The 25,295-nt window shown below is 46.2% G+C and overlaps 1 protein-coding gene across 1 annotated transcript in view; it reads left to right on the forward strand.

The window, feature by feature from the left end:
• MIB1 (mindbomb E3 ubiquitin protein ligase 1) overlaps positions 1 to 25,295 on the forward strand; it is a 262,296-nt gene that overhangs the window by 216,909 nt on the left and 20,092 nt on the right. The window contains 3 exon segments of the mRNA XM_030213434.1: positions 5,603 to 5,795; positions 7,554 to 7,632; positions 21,606 to 21,719. Of these exon segments, the coding sequence (XP_030069294.1) occupies positions 5,603 to 5,795; positions 7,554 to 7,632; positions 21,606 to 21,719 (386 nt within the window).

Below are 25,295 nucleotides of genomic sequence, written 5' to 3' on the forward strand. Positions count from 1 at the left end.
GTTTCCCGTACTGCATTAAGGGGTCCTTTACCAAGCTGAGAGGTAGTGGTGGGGACCATTTTTGCCATGCGCTGAGGCCTTAGTGGAGGCCCTTATTAGTGGGGAGTAGCCTAGTGGTTAGTTCAGTGGACTTTGATCCTGGGGAACTGGGTTTGATTCCCACGCAGTCCTTTGTGACTGTGGGCAAGTCACTTAACCCTCCATTGCCCCAGTACGAAATAAGTACCTGTATACATATAAACACCGTTGAATGTAGTTGCAAAATACCACAGAAAGGCGATATATCAAGTCCCATTTCCTTTCCCTTTTACCACAGTGGGTAAAAAAGGCTGAAGCTGAAAATAGCTATGGTCATGTGGTAAGATTGTTTACCGCGTGGCTGTGTGAGGGGGAGCACTTACCACCCCCATTGAGGTAGTGGTAAGGGCTTCTGCGCTAACCCGTTGGTACGGGTAGTGTGTGGCAGTGCCCGATTATTGCTGGGTTAGCGCTGTGCTAAAAAATATGGGACAATTTTCCTAATGCGAGAAATGGTGCACGCCAGGACTGGAACTACCGCCGGCGCCCACGGTATCTCCAGATAAAGCATGTAAGCCATATTGGGCTTACTGCCACTTGTAAAAGGGCCTCTAATAGTTTCAATAATTAATCCAAATGGAAAAAGTATTTCCATAGAAAAGAAGGCAGAAAACAGCAGAATTAGATATTCTCTGCGTTCCACCTTCAAAAAACTGAGGTGTCGATTTGCAGTGCTGATTGAGGTGGAGGAGTTCTATCGACTGACCAAAACAAACTTCTCCTAACGGTAGACTAATATGGAAGTAGGAATTGTTTGTGCTCTGAGTACATGTTTGTCCATAGGACTCCCACTCCCCCCCCCCCCCCCCCCCCCCCCCCCCCCCCCCCCCCCCCCCCCCCCCCCCCCCCCCCCCCAATGGTAGATGTCGATGTCACCGCTATTTAGTCTTAATTTTTCTCTTGCCCATTATCTTCCAAAGTAAAATTTAGAATTCACTCACTGGACAGAAAAAAATGCTTATAGGATTAACAGTCTTTCTTGCCATTCTTGGTGCTCCAAGGAACAGGACGTGCACCTTTGGACATGCCCTAGTGCTCACCAGATTTTATAGTGGCACAGGTCGCCCTCTGATGACATCAAATGCTATGGGAAATTCTAGCTAGTTCTAATGATGTTATAGGTCCCGTAGTAGACCGCTGTGTAGCCTGCTATCTCTACAGTTTTTTCTCCTCAGGAGACAGTGCTCGCTGGATTTTTATAGTTGCACATGGCACCCTCTGATGATAAACACCGCAAAAAATTCTATTCTGTTCTATTTCAATTTTCTATCCCGCCTTTAACAAAGTTTTCAAGGAGGTTTACAAACAAAGATAATATCTCACTCAGATATTTACTTATTTATTATTAGATTTATTTACCGCCTTTTTGAAACGAATTCACTCAAGGCGGTGTTTGTACAGTAAAATAGATCAAACATGAGCAATAGCCAATTACAGCAGTAAAAATATTCAAAAACAATACAACGTATGGCATGGTATGCTACTTACAATGTAAACACAATATGTAATAGAACATTATAATTGATAGTGAAGGGTTAAAGCAAAGATGTAAACTATAGGTAGGTAAGAAATTAGGAAGAGTTAGAAAGTAAGGTGATTGATTTAAAGAAAGTTGCACATGAGGTCAGAGAGATGGTTAAATTTATTATTATTTATTTATTTGTATCCCACATTTTCCCACCAATTTGCAGTGGATAAAACATGTGCTGCTGCAGTATATGCAGCCCAAGTCACTCCTTGTGTGAGTGAGATAACAAGTTAGTTACTTCTTCCATTAAAGGCCTGGTTGAAGCGCCAAGCTTTCACCTGCTTCCTGAAGTAGAGGTCTTGTGTTAAGATATGATCAGCAGTTTACTTCTCTAAGCTTAAACAATATAATTCTTACTTTGTGAACAAATACGTTTTCAAAGCTTTCCAAAATAGAGAATAACTAGATATCATCCTTATAGAAATTGGAATATTATTCCAGATTTTTGGTCCCTGAAGGAGAAAGATGTTCCCAAATAGACTTTTCTTTTATTTGTTTCCAAGTGTTAAGTATTTGGAACCTTAGATTTCCTCTCAAACCCGGAGATGGTAATAATTGTCCCACCATGTCCGAGTTCATTTCATAAATGATTTTAAAGACTTGAGAAGCAATTTTAAATTGTATACGGGCCTCTAATCTTAACCAGTGTAATTGTCTTAAAGAAGACTAACTTCGCTATACTTTCTTAACCCAAAGAGCAACCGAGCAGCAGTATTTTGCAGAAGCTGCAATCGACGCAGTTGCTGTTTGTTGACAGTATAATATAATGAGTGCATTAATCGAGCAAAGGAATCAAAATTGTCCGTGCAATAGGACAAAATCCAGTTAAAAGATGATTTAATAACACGAAGTTTATGCAAATAGAAGCAAAACTTCCTGACTAGAGCATTTATCTGATGTTTATATGTTAGACCCAGATCTAAAACTACTTCAGGCACTTTAGGTGTTGAATCAATCTTTAAAGATGATCCTGAAGAAAGAGATACCATTTTAGTAAGAACTTTTTGATCTCCATACCACATTAATTTGGTCTTTTGAATATAAAATTTTAAAAAATTTGCAAATGCCCATCCTCTATTAGTGTTATGTATTGTATTAACAAAAGAAAGGTGCTTTCTAGGGTTTTCTGTACTGGACCTAGAACAAAAATTTCAATCATAGGCAAAAAAAAACTTTCAAAAATTGTAAACTTGAACGGTTTAGGCCCAAAATCACTAACAATGAAAAGTTATCCTGTTACAAAGTAAATTCTTCTCCTGTTTCCAGTAGCAGCCAGCGTTGCAGCAATCTGCATCAGGAAAGTTTGAGGTACTGCCTATAAAAATATTCAGGGGTCCTTTTACAAAAGCGCGCTAGTGTTTTTAGCGCATGCTAAAAATAAGTGTGAGCTAAATGCTACAGATGCCCATATATTCATATGGGTGTCTCTAGCATTTAGCACGTGCTAAAAACACCTACTGTGCCTTTGTAAAAGACCCCCTCAGTGCTGTATTGGAGTTTTATTCAATATCAAACAAGGAAAGGAAATTTCACAGTTCTTACATAAAATGACGCTGTCTTCCTCCTTAGCACTCTGTGTTCTTGCCTGACAAACATGATGGTGGGAACTTTAAATTCCTCCTATTTTAACAATAAACTTTGCTGAATAAAATGGGAACAAGCAGGGCTGTTGAAAAAAAATGCTGCAGTTCCACTCTGGCATTTAAACCACTGGATTTAGCGATATTAAGACAATAAAATCCATTGTTCTAAATGCAGCAGCTGTAATTTGTGATCACCTTCCCTCTTTTTGGAGTAACATTTATCTAATATGAAACATCTCAAAGAATAGAAATTATGATCATATTGTAAACAACGCGGCACAAGTGGTGCCTTTTGTCTTTGCTTACCCAAATGTCTTTGCCTAGCCAAAAACCTTTTATGCTGTGCTTTGTGGATATGACATTTTCAAGAAGTTTGTTCAATGTAAACTTCTGACATGAGCAGAGAATAAAATAGACGATAAAGAATTTAGCCAGTGTGCCTTTCCTGATTCCGGATGGACAACTCCTAGATTTGGAGTGTAATGTCGCAAATTTGACAATGTCCACAATGGAATTGACCATTTTCCATTAACTCTTGATCAGTATCTTTTAAGTATGATTGACATAAATATTCTTTCCAGTTTTAGCATAGCTAAACATAATTCTAAGTTTCACATCATGAAAAGCTGGGTGAACAGAGAGAATAGACCAGTGTCTGCACAAAACTTTAGTAACCCTGTTACTCAATTAGGAAAAACTCAGCACACATGTGATGCTCAAGTCTTCATTATCCCAAGGCTGAGTGAGTGAAACAAAAGCTGTTGATTATTAAATAGTGCTCGCTTAGATACTCCCTTTACAATCCTGCTTGAGTATCCTCGAGCAAACAGTCTCTTTTTCAAATCAGAAGCTTGCAGCTTATATTCCCTGATGAAGGTGGTCGAAAAGCTGGCTGTTGTTGGAAGTGGGGGAAGAATTTACTTTGGATAACAGAAGTTTTCATTGTCAATGGTTTTGTCATGAACAGTTCATGAGTTTACAATTTTTTGGAAGGCTTTTGCTTATTGAAATGCTGCAGCACTAAAAAAAAAAATCAGTGTGCTGCCTTCAGTTTTTTTGAGGCTTTTTCTTTTCTATAATCTGGTTATAGATGTTTTCATTATCTATGTATTATTCTATAGTTCTTATGAGAGATTAAATTAATCAACTAAATATCACAACTTGAACTTGTATTACTACGAAGAATTGCACAGAGAGTCATCATTTGCCAACATGTCACATATGGTTCAAAATCAAAAACAGAAATGTTTCATGTGAGAGACCTATTCACCAAAATATGTATTTCATATGATCCAGACTTGCGCCCAAAATCAGTCCTCAGGGGACCTCAGGCAGGCCAGATTTTCAGGTATCCCTAATGAGGAAGCATGAGAGAGATTTTGTATGCAGTGAGCAGAGAAATCTAGCTCATGCATACTCTTAGGGGTATCCTGAAAATTTGACCTGTTTGTGGTCCTAAATGACTGAACTTGGACAAGTCTGTTAAAATCAAATGTTAAAATAATGGATGTGTCTTATGGAGAACTCCTCAAACTGTCAAAGATCCACATTCAAAAAATTGGACTCAAAACTTCACTGATGATTGATTGATTTGATTTATTTAACAAAATTTGTAGCCCGTACATTGAATAACATCTGAACAGTTTCCAATAAAATAAACATAATTATGATCACAAACATCATTAAAACAAATAGACATTACAACTATATAAAATTCTAAAAAAAATTTAAAAAATTAAACTAGTTGTACAAATAAAAAAAATGCAATCGTTTTGCGCTAGTTAAATGCATTTATAACAATCTAAAGGGGTCTTTTACTAAAGTTTAGCTTGAGTTATCTGCAACAGGGCCCCTAGGAATAAAATGGGCCCTGCTGCAGATAACTTGAGCTAAGCTTTAGTAAAAGACCCCCCTAAACTCCCTGCTACCCAGAAAAGACTTACCAAACAAAAAGTCTTCAACTGCTTCCTAAACAAAGGCACTGAATAAATTTGATGCAAATCCAAAGCCCTCCTTTGGGGAGTATATGAACATCTTTTAATACTAAAATGTAGGGGGGTGGGTGGGAAGGAAAAATATACAAAAGTTTTTTTTTTATCCTCTGTCTTGTTCATGCTAAGAACTTAGTTATATTATACCCCTAAAATTGCATAAACATAATTAGAAGAATAGTGAGCAGCAAAATAACAACTGTAGGACATATCTTGTTAAACCAGGTATTGTTGGGTGGCAACATTATTAAAAATAGATAAAATTTTAAATACTAAGGCCAGTGCCAACAGTAGCTTAATGTTGGATTGTTTAAAAGAGGGAGGGAGAGGACCTAGTGAATGAAGGCTGTGTAGTGAGCATCAGATTTTTTTTTTTTTAGCAGGCCTATTTACAAAAGTACTGAATTATATTTCTTTTGTAGTGGTCAGGTAGGCTCTCGCAGTCCTTCCTTGATTACCAATGATACTGAAACCTTAGAAGAATGTATGGTGTGTTCTGATATGAAGAGAGATACTCTGTTTGGACCATGTGGACATATTGCTACTTGTTCTTTGTGCTCTCCAAGAGTCAAAAAGTGTCTCATATGCAAAGATCAAGTTCAGTCAAGAACAAAGGTATTTTTCTTAAATCTTATATTTACTGTCTTTCTCCAGATATTAACAACAGGACAAGGAAATATCTACTGTACTTGAATATAGGTTGCCTTGAGTTACAATTGAAAAAGGCATGAGACAAATCTAAATAAATAAATATTACACTTGGGGGCCCTTTTACTAAGCCATGTAAGCACTTACGCACGCTCAGCGTGCGTCAATACGGAACTACCACCTGGCCACCACGTGGTCCAGGTAGTAATTTCATTTTTTACACGTGTCCACTACGCACGCTGGAAAATATGTTTTATTTTCCGGCACGTGGTGCTAACCAGTCGTAATCGGCATTGTATGCATGCTGACGATTACTGCCCAGTAAACGCGTGAGACCTTACCACTAAGTCAATGGGTGGCAGTAAAGTGTTGGGCCCAAAATTTTCATTTTGCCACACGTCCATTTTGGCCAAAAAAGAAAGGGCTTTTTTTTTTTTTTTAATACAGGCGCACTGAAAAATGGATCTGCACACGTCCAAAACACGTGCCTACACTAGCACAGGCCATTTTTCAGCGCACCTTAGTAAAAGGACCCCTTGGTTTTTCTAATACTTGGAGTTCAGCAGAAGAATCTTCACTGACATCCTTATAGTTCAGGCAGACCATTAAAGCTATGTGTCTTGTATTTTTATATTACTTAAATTGCATAGAAAGTACAGCAAAGAAATGATGCTCACTAGTACGTTGAGCAGTCTTACTGAATATCTGCATGTCCTTCTTTAAATTGGCTTTGGGAGTCAAAAGAATCTGGTGCATCTGCTTTTGTTCTCCTTTCATACAGTCTGAAATCAAATAGAGTGGAAGGTGCCGTTTTACAAAGCTGTGGGAAAATGGGCCCTGCGCTGGCGTCTGGGGCCCTTTTTACCGCGCACCAGAGCCGTTTTTACCGCAGTAGGGTAAATCCCCAAGCACATATGGCCATGTGGTAAGAGAACTCTTACTGCATGGCTATTCGATGGGGAGCCCTTACTGCCACTCAATGAGGTGGCAGTTAGGACTCACTCGCTAACCCAGTGGCGCGCACTGCCCGATTACAGCCAGGTTACCGCCGCATGAGCCATTTCTGAGGTTTTTTTCCCCTCTGGATATGGCGCATTCTCAAGACGGGACTACCGCTGGCTCAAAGGCCCCAAAGAAAATAATATAATTCAGAATGACTCTTTTGCTTTATCAAGGGGTAAAAGAAAATGGCAAATAACATTTTCCTTCCCATACAAAATAATGAGAGCTATGCAGGCTAGAGAGAGATCCTTTTCTAAACTAGCATATATTTTGGATAGTCCTTGTGGAGGTGAGAAAGGCGGAATGTTAGTATGGGTGAATAGGATGTGCAGAACAAAGTGGGAATGGAGAGAACCCTGATAGTGAAAGTAGTAGGTGGACTCTACCTCCTGCATGCTTCATATATCTTTATATGGTCTACTATAATTAACTTTTGAAGAGTTTGAACAAGCATCACATAGCAATGAAATATCTCCTTTTATGATACTAGATATCTGAGAAAACCCAATGTTTGGCTGCTGCTGCTTGCCTCCTGAAGGCCAAAAAAACAGAAGTTAATCAGCTTCCATAGCAACCCAGATATGTGTGTTAATTTTATTTTATTGTGTCTCATCTAATTTCTTCTGTCATATTACTTTATAAGGTTAAAAGGTTAGAAGGCTTTGAGGTTCTGTTTTTACCAGTTTTTCTCCCTACTGACAGTTGTCTTGTACTGCTTTGTAGATTGAAGAATGTGTTGTATGCTCAGACAAGAAAGCAGCTGTACTCTTTCAGCCTTGTGGTCATATGTGTGCTTGTGAAAGTAAGTAACATTAGAAGCGTCAAGAAACAGACTTTTTCTGTTGTATAACAAAAACATATATGTATTATCTAAACAGCTGAAACCAGATAAGTGCTGTGTGTCAAAGGTTTGTGTAGTGAAACATACAGATGGCAGTCTGATTTTAGTGTGTGAACCCTGAAGCATGTACATATGTGTGTCTTGAAGCCAAATGTTTCTCTGTAAACTAAAACAGATGTTGAACATTTTGTAGTCTCTATGCAGAGAGGATAGGTTCATCCATTCCTGTCACCATCATCCCAAAATTCTAGGATTGGTCAGTGCAGTGTACAAGTTTTAAAACAAGTACTGCGTGAGTGTTTTCTTCCCTGTTTGCAAAGAATGGTGTTCCTTTCTATAATTTTTTTAGGGCCCTGTTTACTAAGGTGTGCTAGTGTTTTTTAGCGCATTCTAAAAATTAGCATGCGCTAATGCTAGAGAAACCCATATATTCCTATGGGTATCTCTAGCATTAGCATGCGCTAAAAACGTTAGCATGTCTATATAGCGCAGCTTAGTAAACAGGGCCCTTAGAATGTAAACCACTCTGATCTACTAGTCCAGTAATGGCAGCATAGCAAGTATTTTGTAATAAACATAAAATACAGTGCATGAAATTAAACATCAAACTACTCAGTCACACAGCCACTGAAATAACATCAAATACTTATCTGTTGCTGCTTAAACAGGGAAATGTTAAGTTTAATCTTTTTCCAAAAAGTCCTGTAATTCAATTGGGAGACTATTACACAAACAAGGAGCTGCTGCAGGACTTTCTATTCAGCAAATGACCCAATTTCACCAGTCTATTGCTGCTGAATAAACATGTATAATTCGAGCACCCATAGTAGATGTTTCATTTATACCTGCCCAGGTAGATGCATAATATGTACATTTAATGGTCAAATATTGCTCTGGTATTCCCCAAACTCTGCCCCTGTATAACAAATGCATATGACCAGAATTACACATTCTATTGCCTCAAAGCATTTATGCATTTGGTTTTATTGAACGTGTTTAATATATATTTTTTTTTTGTTACATTTGTACCCCGCGCTTTCCCACTCATGGCAGGCTCAATGCGATCCAACTGTGTGAGTGAAGAATGAACAACATGTAGTTTCCTTTAAATCAGCATTTTGCACCCTGTTCTGAAGGTATATCTAAGAGGTTTGGTTTTCAGAATATCTGTAATAGATAAATATGAGATTATATTTGCTTACTTTGGAAACCAGTACATATGTGTGTCTCATTCATGTACGTTGTCTAAAAAACCTGACCCATTAGGTGTGCCTCCAGGACTGGGTTTAGAAATGCTCCTTAAGCAGTTACTTTTGTTCATGTACTTACAAATGTTTTGACAGAAGGAACTATGCATAGATAAAGGTTTTATTTGCATGGATCCTGAATGATTGGAGGGAGGGGGATTTTTGTAATTCATGAGTTGACATAAGCTAATGGAAGAGTTTCCTGATGTCACGATTCCGTGATGTCTCCAATCTCGTCTCTATCCCCCTCCTTCCCCCCTCTTCCCTCCCCTTCTCTTGTGCCCTCTGGAATGCCCACTCGGTCTGCAACAAACTGCCCTTCGCCCACTATCTTTTCATCTCTCGTTCCCTTCAGCTGCTCGCCCTAACTGAAACCTGGCTCTCCCCGGACGACTCTGCCTCAGTCGCGGCCCTTTGCCATGGATGTTATCTCTTCTCCCACACTCCCCACCCAGTTGGCCGCGGTGGAGGCGTTAGGCTACTACTTTCGCCCTCCTGTAGTTTCCAACCCCTCCTCCTACCGCAGTCTCACTGCTTCCCATCCTTTGAAGCACACTCCATCTGGCTATTCTACCCATTGCCACTCAGAGTGGCAGTCATTTACCGCCCCCCTAATAAATCCCTCTCTTCCTTCCTCACCGACTTTGATGCCTGGCTTTCCGTTTTTCTTGAACCCTCATCTCCGTCACTCATTCTCGGAGACTTTAACATACACGTTGATGACCAATCCGACCCTCACGCGTCTCAGTTCCTCACTCTAACATCCTCCTTCAACCTCCAGCTATGCTCCACCTCCTCGACTCACCGAGACGGCCATTGTCTTGACCTCGTCCTCTCCTCCTCCGGCTCCCCCTCCAATTTCCACACTTCAGCTCTTCCTATCTCGGATCATCACCCGATCACCTTCACACTTCTTCACCCCCCACCTCAGCCCCGTCCAACTCTAACCACTACCTCCAGGAATCTCCAGGCTATTGACCCTCCCACCTTATCCTCTTGTATCTCCAATCTCCTCCCCTCCATCTTGTCCTCTGAGTCTGTCAACAAGGCTGTCTCCGCATACAATGCCACTCTCTCCTCTGCTCTGGACACCCTCGCTCCATCCACCTCCCGTCCCACAAAGCGTACTAATCCCCAGCCTTGGCTGACCCCTTGCATCCGCTACCTTCGTTCCCTGCACTTGATCTGCCGAGCGCCTCTGGAGGAAATCTCGCACCCATTCAGATTTCCTTCACTACAAATTCATGCTATCCTCCCTCCACTCCTCCCTATTCCTTGCCAAACAGGACTATTACACCCAACTGACCAATTCTCTCAGCTCCAACCCCCGTCGTCTCTTCGCCACCCTTCCATATCATCATGCTGATCAATCCATAGACTGGTGGGTTGTGTCCATCTACCAGCAGGTGGAGATAGAGAGCAATCCTTTTGCCTCCCTATATGTGGTCATGTGCTGCCGGAAACTCCTCAGTATGTTCTCTATCTCAGCAGGTGGTGGTCACACACAGCAGCAGCTCTGGCTAGGTCTCCAAGCCTAATTTTTAGGTTTTGTGAGTACCTGGGGTTGAGGGCTCTTCTTGAGCAAGTGCAAACCTGGTGGCGCCAGGGTCCCTCCTTTTCTCCCCCCTCCCGCTGGCTCCGTTAAAAAAAACAAAAAAAAAATTTTTTGAACGTCCTTAAGGGCGTTTATTTCGACGTTTATTTAAACGTTTATTGCAGCTAATCACTGGGACACCAGGTCGTTACAGCTCGGAGCAAGAAGCAGGTAATTTTTACCTTTTTTATAGCGGGCAGGGGGTTCCCCGATCGATCTCTACGTGGCCTATGGCGTCGGAGGGCGAGGGCGCGAAGAATCGCTCCCCGGACCGCGTGTGCGCTTCTAGCGGGGATGCGGGGGTCTTAAAGTCTGACTCGCCCTTGTTGGGTGTCAGTTTGGAGGCCGGTCAGTGTCCCGGGTTTTCCTCCGGTGCGGCGGTTTTTCCCGCCATAAACGCCCATCCCCCGCTGCTCGCCTCCGCCATCTTGGCTGGCCACGCTGCTTGGACGGCTTCTTCTTGGGCCGCCCTTGAGCTGGGAGACGTTAATGCCATGGCCGCCCTTGATTTGGGCGACGGCAAAAAGCGGCTAAAGTTAAGCGCCGTTATTCCCACGCGGCTCCTTCACGGAGTGTCGCGCCGAATGCCATCTTGGATGCGCAGCATGTTTCTCCCCCGCTCTTGCGAGCGCCGGTTGAGGGTGCGTCTAGGGCTGTGGCCCAGGCGGCTGAAGTGCACAGTCTGGGGGGTTTCTCCCCCGAGTTTATTTTGCTGCTGCATCAGGCCTTCCTTATGCAGAACGCTGCCCCTTCTCCCTTGTCCGATAAAGGGGTTGAGGCCCCCGGAAGTAAACGCCCTCGGGTGGATTCCCAGGCCTTAGAGGACTTTGTCTCCTCTGATGTAGATGAGGGCAGCATATCTGAGTTCTCCCAACGGTCCTTTGCGGATTCCTTGGAGGAGACGGATTCCCGCTCGGATGGAGCGGATGACCCCTCTGCAGCGCGGATCTTTCGCTCAGAGGATTTGCCCAACCTGTTACTGCAGGCCATGAGCATTTTGAAGATTTCCTCTCCAGAGGACGTCTCTCCCTCAGCCCCTTTTGGCTCCGCCGTTATGCTGGGGACGAAGCGCCCGCCTAGAACCTTCCACGTGCATGATGCCATGCACACCTTAATTTCGGCTCAATGGGATGTCCCGAAAGCGAGCCTCAAAGTGGCTAGGGCTATGTCCCGCCTCTATCCTTTGCCTGAAAGTGAACGGGAAGCCTTTCTTTGGCCTACCGTGGATTCTTTAATCACAGCGGTGACTAAGAAAATGGCGTTGCCGGTGGAAGGTGGCACGGCCCTAAAGGACGCCCAAGACAGAAGATTGGAGGCGGCCTTAAGGTCGTCCTTCGAGGCGGCTGCCTTAAGTTTGCAGGCCTCAGTTTGCGGCTCCTATGTGGCCAGGGCGTGCCTGACGATTGTGCAGCGGGCTTCCCCCTCGGATCCTTCCTTGAGGGCTGATTGGCTGGCCCTGGAATCGGGCTTGGCTTATTTGACAGACTTACTGTATGATGTCTTGAGAGCCTCGGCTAAAGGTATGGCTCAGACAGTCTCTGCGCGGCGGTGGCTTTGGCTGAAACATTGGTCTGCTGACCACGCCTCTAAGTCCCGCCTGGCTAAGTTGCCTTTTAAAGGCAAGCTGCTTTTTGGGGTCGAGCTGGACAAAATTGTGACCGATCTCGGCACGTCTAGGGGCAAGAGGTTACCAGAGGTCAGGGCTTGGGCCAGTGCTCGCCCCGGTAACTCCAGAGGATGATTTCAGGAAGCCCGTCGGTACCGCCCGGGCAAGTCGGGCTCCTCTGCCCCCTCTTCCTTCAAGAGGACCTTCTCCCCCAAGCAGCATTCCTTTCGCAGAGACCGCCGTCCCGGAGGTGCGCCCTCCGGTCCTCCCCCAGGGTCTCGTACGCAATGACGGGGTCCTGGTCCATGGCCCAGTGCAGATTGGAGGACTCCTGTCCTCGTTTCTGGGCGAGTGGACCAGGGTAACTTCAGAAGCTTGGGTGCTGGAAGTCATCAGAGACGGCTACAAGCTAGAGTTCTGCCGACCCTTAAGAGACGGGTTTGTACTCTCTCCCTGCAAGTCTCCGGTCAAAGCTGTGGCAGTGCAGCAGACCTTGGACAATCTCATCCGCCTGGGTGCGGTCGTTCCGGTGCCAGAAAATCAGCTTGGCAAGGGACGTTACTCCATTTACTTTGTGGTACCAAAGAAAGGAGGTTCTGTCCGGCCTATCCTCGACCTCAAAGGGGTCAATCGGGCCTTGAAAGTTCGGCACTTTCGCATGGAGACTCTCCGCTCTGTTATAGCGGCAGTGAAGGCAGGGGAGTTCCTGGCATCCTTGGACATCATGGAAGCGTACTTGCATATTCCCATCTGGCCTCCTCATCAACGCTTTCTCCGTTTTGCAGTCCTGGGCCGACACTTCCAGTTCAGAGCCCTCCCGTTCGGGTTGGCTACTGCTCCGCGGACCTTCTCCAAAGTAATGGTGGTCATCGCGGCCTTCCTGCGAAAGGAAGGACTACAAGCCCATCCTTATCTGGACGACTGGTTGATCCGAGCCCCCTCTTATGCAGAGTGCGGCAAAGCTGTGGACCGGGTGATTGCTCTTTTGAGCTCCCTGGGGTGGATCATCAACTGGGAGAAAAGCCAGCTGCCCCCGACTCAGTCCCTGGAGTATCTGGGAGTTCGATTCGACACCCAAGTGGGCAGAGTGTTCCTGCCGGACAATCGGATTGTCAAACTTCAGGCTCAGGTGGACCATTTCCTAGTAGCCTCTCCGCTTCGGGCTTGGGACTATGTTCAGCTGTTGGGCTCTATGACGGCCACGATGGAAGTAGTGCCCTGGGTCAGGGCTCATATGAGACCACTACAACACTCTCTGCTGCAGCGCTGGACTCCGGTGTCGGAGGATTATGCTGTGCGCCTTCCCTTGGACCCAGCAGTGCGCAAGGCGCTGAGCTGGTGACTGAAGACAGACAAGTTGTCTGCAGGGATGCCTCTTGTGACCCCGGAGTGGATTGTCGTCACGACGGACGCCTCTTTGACGGGCTGGGGAGTCCACTGCTTGGGAAGGACAGCGCAGGGGCTCTGGTCTCCTGCAGAGGCAAAGTGGTCTATCAACCTCCTGGAACTCAGAGCCATTTGGTTGGCGCTTTTGGAGTTCCTCCCGGTACTGGCGTTGAAGCCAGTACGGGTCCTGTCGGACAATGCCACGGCTGTGGCCTATGTCAACCGCCAGGGAGGTACCAAGAGCGCCCCTCTAGCCATGGAAGCCATGAATCTATGCCAGTGGGCGGAAGCGAACCTGGAACAGCTGTCGGCGGCCCACATTGCCGGAGTCATGAATGTCAAGGCGGACTTTCTCAGTCGCCATACCTTGGATCCCGGAGAGTGGCAGTTATCGGCTCAGGTGTTCTTGCACATCACGAAGCGCTGGGGCCAGCCGAGCCTAGATCTGATGGCGTCATCGGCCAATTGCCAAGTGCCGCGCTTTTTCAGCAGAGGACGGGACCCTCGATTTCTGGGAGTAGATGCTCTTCTCCAACAGTGGCCGACACAGGAGCTTCTCTATGTGTTCCCGCCCTGGCCCATGTTGGGCAGGGTACTAGACCGGGTGGCAAAGCGGGCCGGATAATCCAGGTGGGTCCGGACTGGCCCAGACGTCCCTGGTATGCGGACTTGATCAGGCTCTCAGTGGACGACCCTCTGCGGCTGCCAGTGGAGCAGGGCCTGTTGCATCAGGGTCACGTGGTGATGGAGGATCCCTCCCCCTTTGGTCTTACGGCCTGGCTATTGAGCGGCAGCGTCTGAGGAAGAAGGGCTTCTCAGACAAGGTCATCGCCACTATGCTGAGAGCGAGGACGCGCTCTACTTCTACTGCTTACGCCAGGGTTTGGCGTACCTTTGCAGCGTGGTGTGAAGCAGGCTCACTTTCTCCTTTCACTGCTCCAATTTCTTCAGTGCCGAGCTCCAGGCACTCTCATGTTGAGAGCCTTTTCTGCAGTTCACTGAGGCAGGAGTGACTATTCGCACAGTGCCTTCCTTCCTGCCCAAGATTGTTTCTCGCTTCCATGTGAATCAGCAGCTCTGTCTCCCTTCCTTTCGTAGGGAGGACTACCCAGAGGAATACTCTGCTCTCAGATTTCTGGATGTGAGACGAGTCATCATCAGATACTTGGAAGTGACCAATGATTTCCGGAAATCGGATCATCTGTTTGTCCTGTTTGCAGGTCCTCGTAAGGGTCTGCAGGCTGCTAAGCCTACAGTGGCACGATGGGTCAAGGAAGCCATTGCAGCGGCTTATGTGGCCGCGGGGAAGGTGCCGCCTATTCAGCTGAAGGCTCACCCCACTAGAGCTCAGGCGGCCTCGATGGCAGAGGCCGGGTCCGTCTCCTTGGAAGAGATATGCAAGGCGGCAACTTGGGCATCGGCCCATACCTTCTCCAGGCATTACCGCTTGACTGTGGCTGCTCGGGCGGAGGCCCGGTTTGGAGCTTCAGTGTTGCGGTCAGGGATTTCAATGTCCCGCCCTGGGTGAGTACTGCTTCGGTACATCCCACCAGTCTATGGATTGATCAGCATGATGATATGGAAGGTAAAATTATGTATCATACCTGATAATTTTCTTTCCATTAATCATAGCTGATCAATCCATAGCCCTTCCCAGATATCTGTACTGTTTATATTCTGGTTGCATTTCAGGTTCAAGTTTAGTCTTCAGTTCCTGTTCAGGAGGACTTCGTGTTCAAGTTTTTTTCAATTGGATTCTTCAGGAGTTGAGATGAGTTTGTGTTACAGTGAGCTGCTGCATTCCTCTCCCCTCCGTTTTACGGGGCTGGATTGAGACATAAATTCTGCCGGCGCTCCCTCCCGCTTCGGCGGTGTTAGGGTCAGTCAGCTCCTCCCGCGGTTGCAGGATAAGCCAGATCCCCCCGCATCGGCGGGGTGGTGTCCCTCCCCCGCTCCGTGGGGATGAGCTGGACGGATTCCCCTCCCCCACTTGTGTGGGGATGAGCTGGGTTAATTCCCCTCCCCCGTTACGGCGGTGGTGAGCTGGGCAGAGTGTCCCTTTGTGGGTGTAATTCTCTAAGTGCTGAGTCCTGCAGATGGAGCTTGGATATCGACATACTGAGGAGTTTCCGGCAGCACATGACCACATATAGGGAGGCAAAAGGATTGCTCTCTATCTCCACCTGCTGGTAGATGGACACAACCCACCAGTCTATGGATTGATCAGCTATGATTAATGGAAAGAAAATTATCAGGTATGATACATAATTTTACCTTAACTCCCTCCTGAAAGTGCCCTCCGCTCCTACCCCCCCCCCCCCCCTCACTCTCCCCTCAATCACTGGCCGATTACTTCCGCGACAAGGTGCAAAAGATCAACCTTGAGTTCACTACCAAGCCATCTCCTCCTTTTCACCCTTCAACCCTCGACCAACCAACCCAGGCCTCTTTCTCCTCCTTTCCGGACATCACCGAGGAGGAAACCGTTCGCCTTCTTTCCTGCTCGAAAAGTACCACCTGTTCTTCTGATCCCATCCCCACCAACTTACTTAACAACATCTCTCATACTGTCACCCCCTCCATCTGTCATATCCTCAACCTCTCTCTCTCCACTGCAACTGTCCCTGACACCTTCAAGCACGCCGTAGTCACACCTCTCCTCAAAAAACCATCACTTGACCCTACCTGTCCCTCCAACTACCGCCCCATTTCCCTCCTACCCTTCCTCTCCAAAATACTTGAGCGTGCCGTTCACAGCCGCTGCCTTGATTTTCTCTCCTCTCATGCCATCCTCGATCCACTTCAATCCGGTTTTCGCCCTCTACACTCGACAGAAACAGCACTCTCTAAAGTCTGTAATGACCTGTTCCTTGCCAAATCCAGAGGCCACTACTCCATCCTCATCCTCGATCTATCTGCCGCTTTTGACACTGTCAATCATGATCTACTCCTTGCCACTGTCAGGTTCTCAGGTTCAGAGCCCGCGTGGCTGGGCTCTGGAGCAAACGTGAGCCCTTGGGCTGCTGACGAGGAGCGACAGCAGCAGGCAAAACCCACCAACCAACGCTGGGCAAGCACACCGACACCAGCAGGGACAGCAGGCACCGCCCAGCGAGCCGGAACACACGGACTGGAACACTGGACTGGAATCCCCTGGACTGGAGGACACAGGACGAACACCGGACTGGAGCACACCGGACTGGTCCACACAGCTTCACCTGCACTTAGCTACTAAGCCCCCCAGGAGTTGAGCTCCTGGGTTCGAGTAGCCGGCAGGACTTACTGGATACCAGATGACACAGGGACCAGGACTGGAAACAGAAGTGCTCCTAAACCTAAACTGATCTACGTGCTCCCAAGCCCTAAACCAGCAGGAGTGTTCCTAACAGTAAACTGACAAAAGGACTTCCTAAGCCCTATACTAAACAGGAGCTCCTAAGCCCTGCTCAAGAAAGGGACTTCCTAAGCCCTAAACTAACAGAGCAGGGAACTAACACATAAGCCAAAAGTGATTCTAAATCACCAAACACCAACAGCAAAGACTGCAATGCTCCCAATACTACTACTACTACTACTACTCAACATTTCTAAAGAGCTACTAGGGTTACGCAGCGCTGTACAATTTAACATAAAAGGACAGGCCCTGCTCAAAGAGCTTACAATCTAAAGGACAATAGCACAAACACCAGAAGTACTTCTAACAGCAAACTCTGCAGTGTTCCTAACAACACCAAATCCTGAAGTACTTCTATCAGCAACAGAGCTTCCAAATCCCTACACACAGCAATGCTTCCAAAACCAAGAGGGAAAAGCAGGGGAACCAAAGGGAAAAGCAGGAAAGCTAAACACACAGACACCAGTGCACACTGCACTAACACTAACCTGGCCCTTAGCAAAAGCAAGCAGGGAAACTAGACACAAAGTCAGAAGTGCACACTGCACCACCCTACCTAAAGCAAACACCACTGTTGCAAAGGCTCTGAAGGAAACAACACCACTTCCTTATCAAGGCCCTCCCTGATGATGTCACACTCCTTAGACCTAGGCAAAAGCACACTGACCCAGAGAGGCCCAACCCACACCAATGCAACACCGTGAAGCACTTGAAGCCAGTACACCCAAAGAGAGGTAGAGCTAACTTAGTCCACCCACACAGCTGTAGTAAAGTAAAACAATTAACCCCATGCTGCTGGAAGCTGCCAGCACAGAGAGACAGAGCCAGCTCAGAAAGGACAGAGAAAAGAAACAGAAGCCAGCTAAGAAGCTGACCCCCAGGAAAGAGGTAAGTTTGAGAGGGGTTCTGACCCCAGTCAAAACAGCCAGGGCTCTGTCCTCTCCTGGTTCTCCTCCTATCTCTCCCACCGCACCTTCAGAGTTCACTCCCATGGATCTTCCTCCACCCCCATCCCGCTATCTGTTGGTGTTCCCCAGGGATCTGTCCTTGGACCCCTTCTCTTCTCAATGTACACCTCTTCCCTGGGCTCCCTCATCTCATCTCATGGCTTCCAGTATCATCTCTATGCGGACGACACCCAGCTGTATCTCTCCACACCAGACATCACCGCAGAGACCCAGGCAAAGGTATCGGCTTGCTTAACCGACATTGCTACATGGATGTCCAACCGCCACCTGAAACTGAACATGTCCAAGACTGAGCTCATCGTCTTTCCACCAAAACCCACTTCTCCTCTTCCTCCACTTTCTATCTCAGTGGATAACACCCTCATCCTCCCCGTCTCATCTGCCCGCAACCTCGGAGTCATCTTTGACGACTCCCTCTCCTTCTTGGCACACATCCAGCAGATAGCCAAGACCTGTCGCTTCTTCCTCTTCAACATCAGCAAAATTCGCTCTTTCCTCTCTGAACACACCACCCGAACTCTCGTCCACGCTCTCATTACCTCTCGACTACTGCAACGTACTCCTCACCGGACTCCCACTTAGCCATCTGTCCCCCCTTCAATCTGTTCAGAACTCTGCTGCACGTCTTATATTCCGCCAGAACCGATATACTCATATCACCCCTCTTCTCAGGTCACTTCACTGGCTTCCAATCCGATACCCCATTCAGTTCAAGCTTCTCCTTCTTACCTACAAATGTACTCAATCTGCTGCCCCTCACTATCTCTCTACCCTCATCTCCCCTTATGTTCCCACCCGAAACCTCCGTTCACAGGACAAATCCCTCCTCTCAGTACCCTTCTCCACCACTGCCAACTCCAGGCTCCGCCCATTCTGCCTCGCCTCACCCTATGCCTGGAACAACCTTCCTGAGCCCTTACGTCAAGCCCCCTCCCTGCCCATCTTCAAGTCTCTGCTTAAAGCCCACCTCTTCAATGCTGCCTTCGGCACCTAACTCTTACCTTCAGGATATCCGGACTGCCCCAATTTGACTGCCCCTATCATATTGTCTACTCACTTGTCCTTTAGATTGTAAGCTCTTTGAGCAGGGCCTGTCCTTTTATGTTAAATTGTACAGCGCTGCGTAACCCTAGTAGCGCTTTAGAAATGTTGAGTAGTAGTAGTAGTCATTCAAAGAATAGCTTTTTATTTATTTATTTATTTATCTATCTCATTTGTACCCCACAGTACCTTAAGCTCTTTGAGCAGGGACTGTCCTTCTATGTTAAACTGTACAGCGCTGCGTAACCCTAGTAGCGCTTTAGAAATGTTAAGTAGTAATACTGGAAATTACTTCAAAGATATGCATGGCAAGAGGCAATGGTCACCCAACATATCTTGAAGGAACAGTGTAGTTAAGACAGGTACAAACTAGATTACATCTGCAGAAAATATTGTTTAGCGCTGTCTTTGACTTACATCTAAAATCACATCTACTCCATGGCCCAGTTAAATGTTAGTAAATGTGGCATGGAAGGCAGCAAGAAATGAGGAGCAACACAAAGGTATATAAAATTTATCTGTTTGTGAATGTTACAGGGTGAATATCACTTCTTGCTACTTGTACAGTTTTGATTTGCTCTGGGTTTTGAATATTAGCAATATCGACATCATTGTGGTGATTGAATGCACTCTTAAAATGTTGAATTTTAAGGTTCTTGAGTCTTTCCTACCTGGCCAAGAACCTGGCTTGGATTACTAAGAAAGTGGTTATCATATCACCAGCTCTATGTGATCAACTATGTGTATGTTCTGTGCTCCAGTGCAAACTTAGCTATCCCTCAAAGGAGAGAGGTTTGAAATACATGTAGTTTGCTCTGGTTATGATGCTTCTAAGTTGGCCTTAAGAGCCTTGTCTTGTCTATTGATTCATGTTAGTCTTGTTGGCTATGGGCATCTGAATTGGGAAAGATGTGCAGGATAGATTTACTAATGTGCAGTGTAAAGGGAAAAAAGTTTTTTTGGCAACAGAGTAGATGAGACTTCGCGTGTCATCAAGGATCATCAAACTACCTTGCAGACTCTCTACTCCACCATTTCTTATATAACCCCCTCCACATCTAAGAAGTCTTATAAGAATTCTAATGCCAGATGTTTGTCATATCAAAGATATTTGAGTCATCTTAGCTCAGGTATCAGTGATAAGCCTCCCAAACATGGGCAAATGGACCCTAAGCCATTTACTACCAATATCAAAGCAGGAGTTAGTGTTTTGACAAGGTTCAGAAGAGAGGTCAGATATTCATGGATAGATTTAAGGGAGAGGCTTTATCTTTTGTTGGTCCCATGTAATCTTATAGGAGTTTTGGGGGAGAGGGGGGGGGAGGATATTCCATTTTGTGTAAACCCCACTGGATTTCCCTATCCAAAAGATATTGAAGCCTACAACTTTGCGAGAACATACTGAGTCTGTAAATCTTTAAAAGACCTATACAGGCAGACCTCTCTCATTGAAAGAAAGGGGGTGAGATCTTGTTTCATTTAAAAAAAAAACAAAAAAAGGTAGCGGGATTCACCCTCTTCCTAGATGTGAGGGTTCTGACCCTCTGTCTAAAGAAGAAAATGTTCATAATGACTTACTTTTTCCCAATTGTCCAAAGGCTGGACCCTGAATGGGTGGTAGGTGTTAACACAGTCTGTTTAGCTACCATATACTTGGTGTTTATTGCCAATTTTGTGAAAAGGGAATTGGATTTCAGCCCTGTCTTCACTCAGATTTATGCAGGTTTGTCTACAAATAAAGCGAGTTTCATGGAGGCATCAGTGTAGTCTTCATTTAAAACCATCTGATTTTCTGGTCTCTTATCAGGTAAAGCAGTCCAGAAAAAAAGCACAATGGGCTCTCAAGAATGAAGCAAGTGTGCTTTATTAAAGACCTGACACAAGCAGGCTGTGTTTCAGTGTAACTAACTCCTGCCTTAGGGGTTAATTCAAGCAACACTGAGTGCATAAGATTTAGCTCAAAATGTGTGGCACTAACAAAGTAAAAGTCCGCTCTGAAGAAAGAGAAATGATTGGCAAGTGCGGAGCAAAATGCCTAGAAAATGCGCCAAAAATTAAATGGACTTTTACTGTGTTAGTGCCACCACATTTTGAACTAAAACTTATGCAGTCAGTGTTGCTTGAATTGACCCCTAAGGCAGGCGTTAGTTACGTCGAAACAAATGTTGGGTCTTTAATAAACCATACTTGTTCCATTCTTGAGAGCCCATTGTGCTTTTTTTCTGGACTGCTTGTTCTGTATACTTTGACCCTCTCCATTGTATGTTGCTCTTATCAACTAAAACACTTGAGTTTTAAAGGCTATATATTTTTGATGGCTGCATCCTCAGTCCAGAATCAGTGTACTCCAGACTCTAGTAATGTAAGTAATTTTTATCATAGCAGGAAGGTAGAAGATTCTGTTGTACCGCCACTTTAGTTGGTTGTCATACCAACATTTTTCTTTGCCCTGTATTCACACAGAAGTAGCTGCACTTTATACAGTAGATTAAGAGTGTTTTGGTCTTTCATTTGTTCAAACTAAATCCCTAAAAAATTAACTCTGCTTTCTTTATCCTGCCAGACCACTCAAAATGCATAGTTTTTGCCACTACCAGCAGTTGAATCTTTTATTTCTTATGGGAGAATAAAGTGAACAAAGGGGGAAAAGCATAAGTTACCATCAAAGCAGTTTCTCTAAAACTCTTTATTTTTCCAGATTGTGCCAGCTTAATGAAAAAATGTGTTCAGTGTCGATCTGTGGTGGAGCGGAGGGTGCCTTTCATTCTGTGTTGTGGTGGAAAAGGTACAGAGGATGTTGTTGATGATATAAGTAAGTACATGTTAATAAAATACTATCCTTTGTGTCAGTCCCTGTTTTCTATCTTGCTTTTCCAATAAAAGTCTGAGCAATATGTAGTAGAAGAATGTGTTGAAAAATATTGTATGGACACATATTTCAAGCCACTTAATTTGCAATTTCTATGCACTGTTTCACAGATGCGTCTGTTGACTAATTTTAAGTATAACTGTAGCTCAGGCTAAAGAAAAAGTATTCACTATAACAAACTTGGGTTGGTTTAACTTGGTTTGGTGTATTATTATTATTATTTATTGCATTTGTATCCCACATTTTCCCACCTATTTGCAGGCTCAATGTGGCTTACAAAAACCTGTTATGGCAACGCCATTCCAGGTGACAGGTACAATTGGTGTTACAACAAGATCATGGATGAGGAGAAAAGAGCTGAACAAAGTTATAGAAAGATTCCTATCAGAATAGGGTGAAATGGTAAGGTGTTATAATAAGCTATGGATTCTCATTGTAGGCCTTGTCGAAAAGAGAGGTTTTCAGTGATTTGCGAAAGTTAGTTATTTCGTTAATCGTTTTCAAGTCGGTTGGTAGTGCATTCCATAGCTGCGTGCTCATGTAGGAGAAGCTAGTCACATGAGTTAGCTTGTACTTTAGTCCTTTGCAGTTGGGGAAGTGCAGATCAAGGAATTTGCGGGCTGATTTTTTAGCATTTCTGGGAGGCAGGTCCACGAGGTATAGCATGTAGCTTGGGGCATCTCCGTGGATGATTTTGTGAACAATCGTGCAGATCTTGAACGCGATACGCTCTTTGAGTGGGAGCCAGTGAAGTCTTTCTCTTAGGGGTTTTGTGCTTTCATATTTTGCTTTGCCAAATATGAGTCTGGCTGCGGTATTTGTTCTTCCTGATATATTTTGTAAATTTTTAAAGAAAAAGTATGCCTTTATGCTCTATAGAAATTCTGTGCTGTTGCAACTGCTATTATGTTTTTCTGACGACAAGCAGACTTCTATATTCTCACATGTGGGTGACGCCGATCTGCATCACCTGGTCTGGCATTTGCCATAGCTAAAAGAGAGCTTTATGGAGCACTAGCTGCAATCCACCATGCATTCGCGAGTGCCTTCCTACCCATCGCGTGAACATAGTCTCCTTGGTTCTTCTTTTTCCGCATGAGGAGAAGGTGTTTTTCTTGCCCTCTCCTCTTTCGCTCGGTCTTTAAGAACTATTTTTTGTGCCTTCTGGCTATTTTTTCATCTTTATAATTGAGCTCCTCTTGAAGGAACCTTTTTTACCTTTCCTTTATTTTACTTAGAATTGTTTTGCCTGGTTTTAAGTTTTATTGTTTTTCCATCATGGGCGCTTCCATATCATCAAGCTGATCAATCCATAGACTGGTGGGTTGTGTCCATCTACCAGCAGGTGGAGATAGAGAGCAATCCTTTTGCCTCCCTATATGTGGTCATGTGCTGCCGGAAACTCCTCAGTATGTTCTCTATCTCAGCAGGTGGTGGTCACACACAGCAGCAGCTCTGGCTAGGCCTCCAAGCCTAATTTTTAGGTTTTGTTGAGTGCCTGGGGTTGAGGGCTCTTCTTGAGCAAGTGCAAACCTGGTGGCGCCAGGTCCCTCCTTTTCTCCCCCCTCCCACTGGCTCCGTTAAAAAAAAAAAGATTTTTGAACGTCCTTAAAGGCGTTTATTTCGACGTTTATTTAAACGTTTATTGCAGCTACTCACTGGGACACCAGGTCGTTACAGCTCGGAGCGGAAAGCAGGTAATTTTTACCTTTTTATAGCGGGCAGGGGGTTCCCCGATTGATCTCCACGTGGCATATGGCGTCGGAGGGCGAGGGCGCAAAGAGTCGCTCCCCGGATCGCTTAGGCACTTCTAGAGGGGATGCGCCCTTGTTGGGTGACAGTTTCGTGACCGATGAGTGTCCTGGTCCTTCCTCCGGCGTGGCGGTTTTTCCCGCCATAAACGCCCATCCCCCGCTGCTCGCCTCCGCCATCTTGGCCGGCCACGCGGCTCGGACGGCTTCTTCGTGAGCCGCCCTTGAGGGAGACATTAATGCCATGGACGCCCTTAATTTGGGCGACGGCACCAAAGCGGCTAAAGTTAAGCGCCGTTTTTCCCGCGCGGCTCCTTCGCGGAGTGTCGCGCCGGACGCCATTTTGGATGCGCAGCATGTCTCTCCCCCGCTCTTGCGAGCGCCGGTTGAGGGTGCATCTAGGGCTGTAGCCCAGGCTGCGGAAGTGCACAGTCTGGGGGGTTTCTCCCCCGAGTTTGTTTTGCTGCTGCATCAGGCCTTCCTTATGCAAAACGCTGCCCCTGCTCCCTCGTTTGGTAAAGAGGTTGAGGTCCCCGGAGGTAAACGCCCTCGGGTTGATTCCCAGGCCTTGGAGGACCTTGTCTCCTCCGATGTAGATGAGGGCAGCGTATCTGAGTTCTCCCAACGGTCCTTTGCGGATTCCTTGGAGGAGACGGATCCCCGCTCGGTTGGAGCGGATGACCCCTCTGCAGCGCGGTTTTTTAGCTCAGAGGATTTGCCCAACCTGTTAGTGCAGGCCATGGGCATTTTGAAGATTTCCTCTCCGGAGGACGTCTCTCCCTCAGCCCCTGTTGGCTCTGCCATTATGCTGGGGACGAAACGCCCGCCTAGAACCTTCCACGTGCATGATGCCATGCACACCTTAATTTCGGCTCAATGGGATGTCCCGGAAGCGAGCCTCAAAGTGGCTAGGGCTATGTCCCGCCTCTATCCTTTGCCTGAAAGTGAACGTGAGACCTATCTGTGGCCTACCGTGGATTCTTTAATCACTGCGGTGACTAAGAAAATGGCGTTGCCGGTGGAAGGTGGCACGGCCCTAAAGGACGCCCAAGACAGAAGATTGGAGGCGGCCTTAAGGTCGTCCTTTGAGGCGACTGCTTTAAGTTTGCAGGCCTCGGTTTGCGGTTCCTATGTGGCCAGGGCGTGCCTGACTATGGTGCAGCGGGCTTCCCCCTCGGATCTTTCCTTGAGGGCTGATTGGCCGGCACTGGAATCGGGCTTAGCCTATTTGGCAGACTTGCTGTATGATGTCTTGAGAGCCTCAGCTAAAGGCATGGCTCAGACAGTCTCTGCGCGGCGGTGGCTTTGGCTGAAACATTGGTCTGCTGACCACGCCTCTAAATCCCGCCTGGCTAGATTGCCTTTTAAAGGCAAGCTGCTCTTTGGGGTCGAGCTGGACAAAATCGTGACCGATCTCGGCACGTATAAGGGCAAGAAGTTACCAGAGGTCAGGGCTCGGGCTAGTACTCGTTCCGGTACCTCCAGAGGACGGTTTCAGGAAGCCCGTCGGTACCGCCCGGGCAGGTCGGGCTCCTCTGCCCCCTCTTCCTTCAAGAGGACTTTCTCCCCCAAGCAGCATTCCTTTCGCAGAGACCGCCGTCCAGGAGGTGCTCCCTCCGGTCCTCCCCCAGGGTCTCGTACCCAATGACGGGGCCTTGGTCCACGCCCCAGTGCAGATTGGAGGACGGCTGTCCTCGTTTCTGGGCGAGTGGACCACTATAACTTCAGACGCTTGGGTGCTGGAAGTCATCAGAGACGGCTACAAGCT

This window comes from Microcaecilia unicolor, chromosome 1 (assembly GCF_901765095.1).
Source record: "Microcaecilia unicolor chromosome 1, aMicUni1.1, whole genome shotgun sequence".
Taxonomy (NCBI): domain Eukaryota; kingdom Metazoa; phylum Chordata; class Amphibia; order Gymnophiona; family Siphonopidae; genus Microcaecilia; species Microcaecilia unicolor.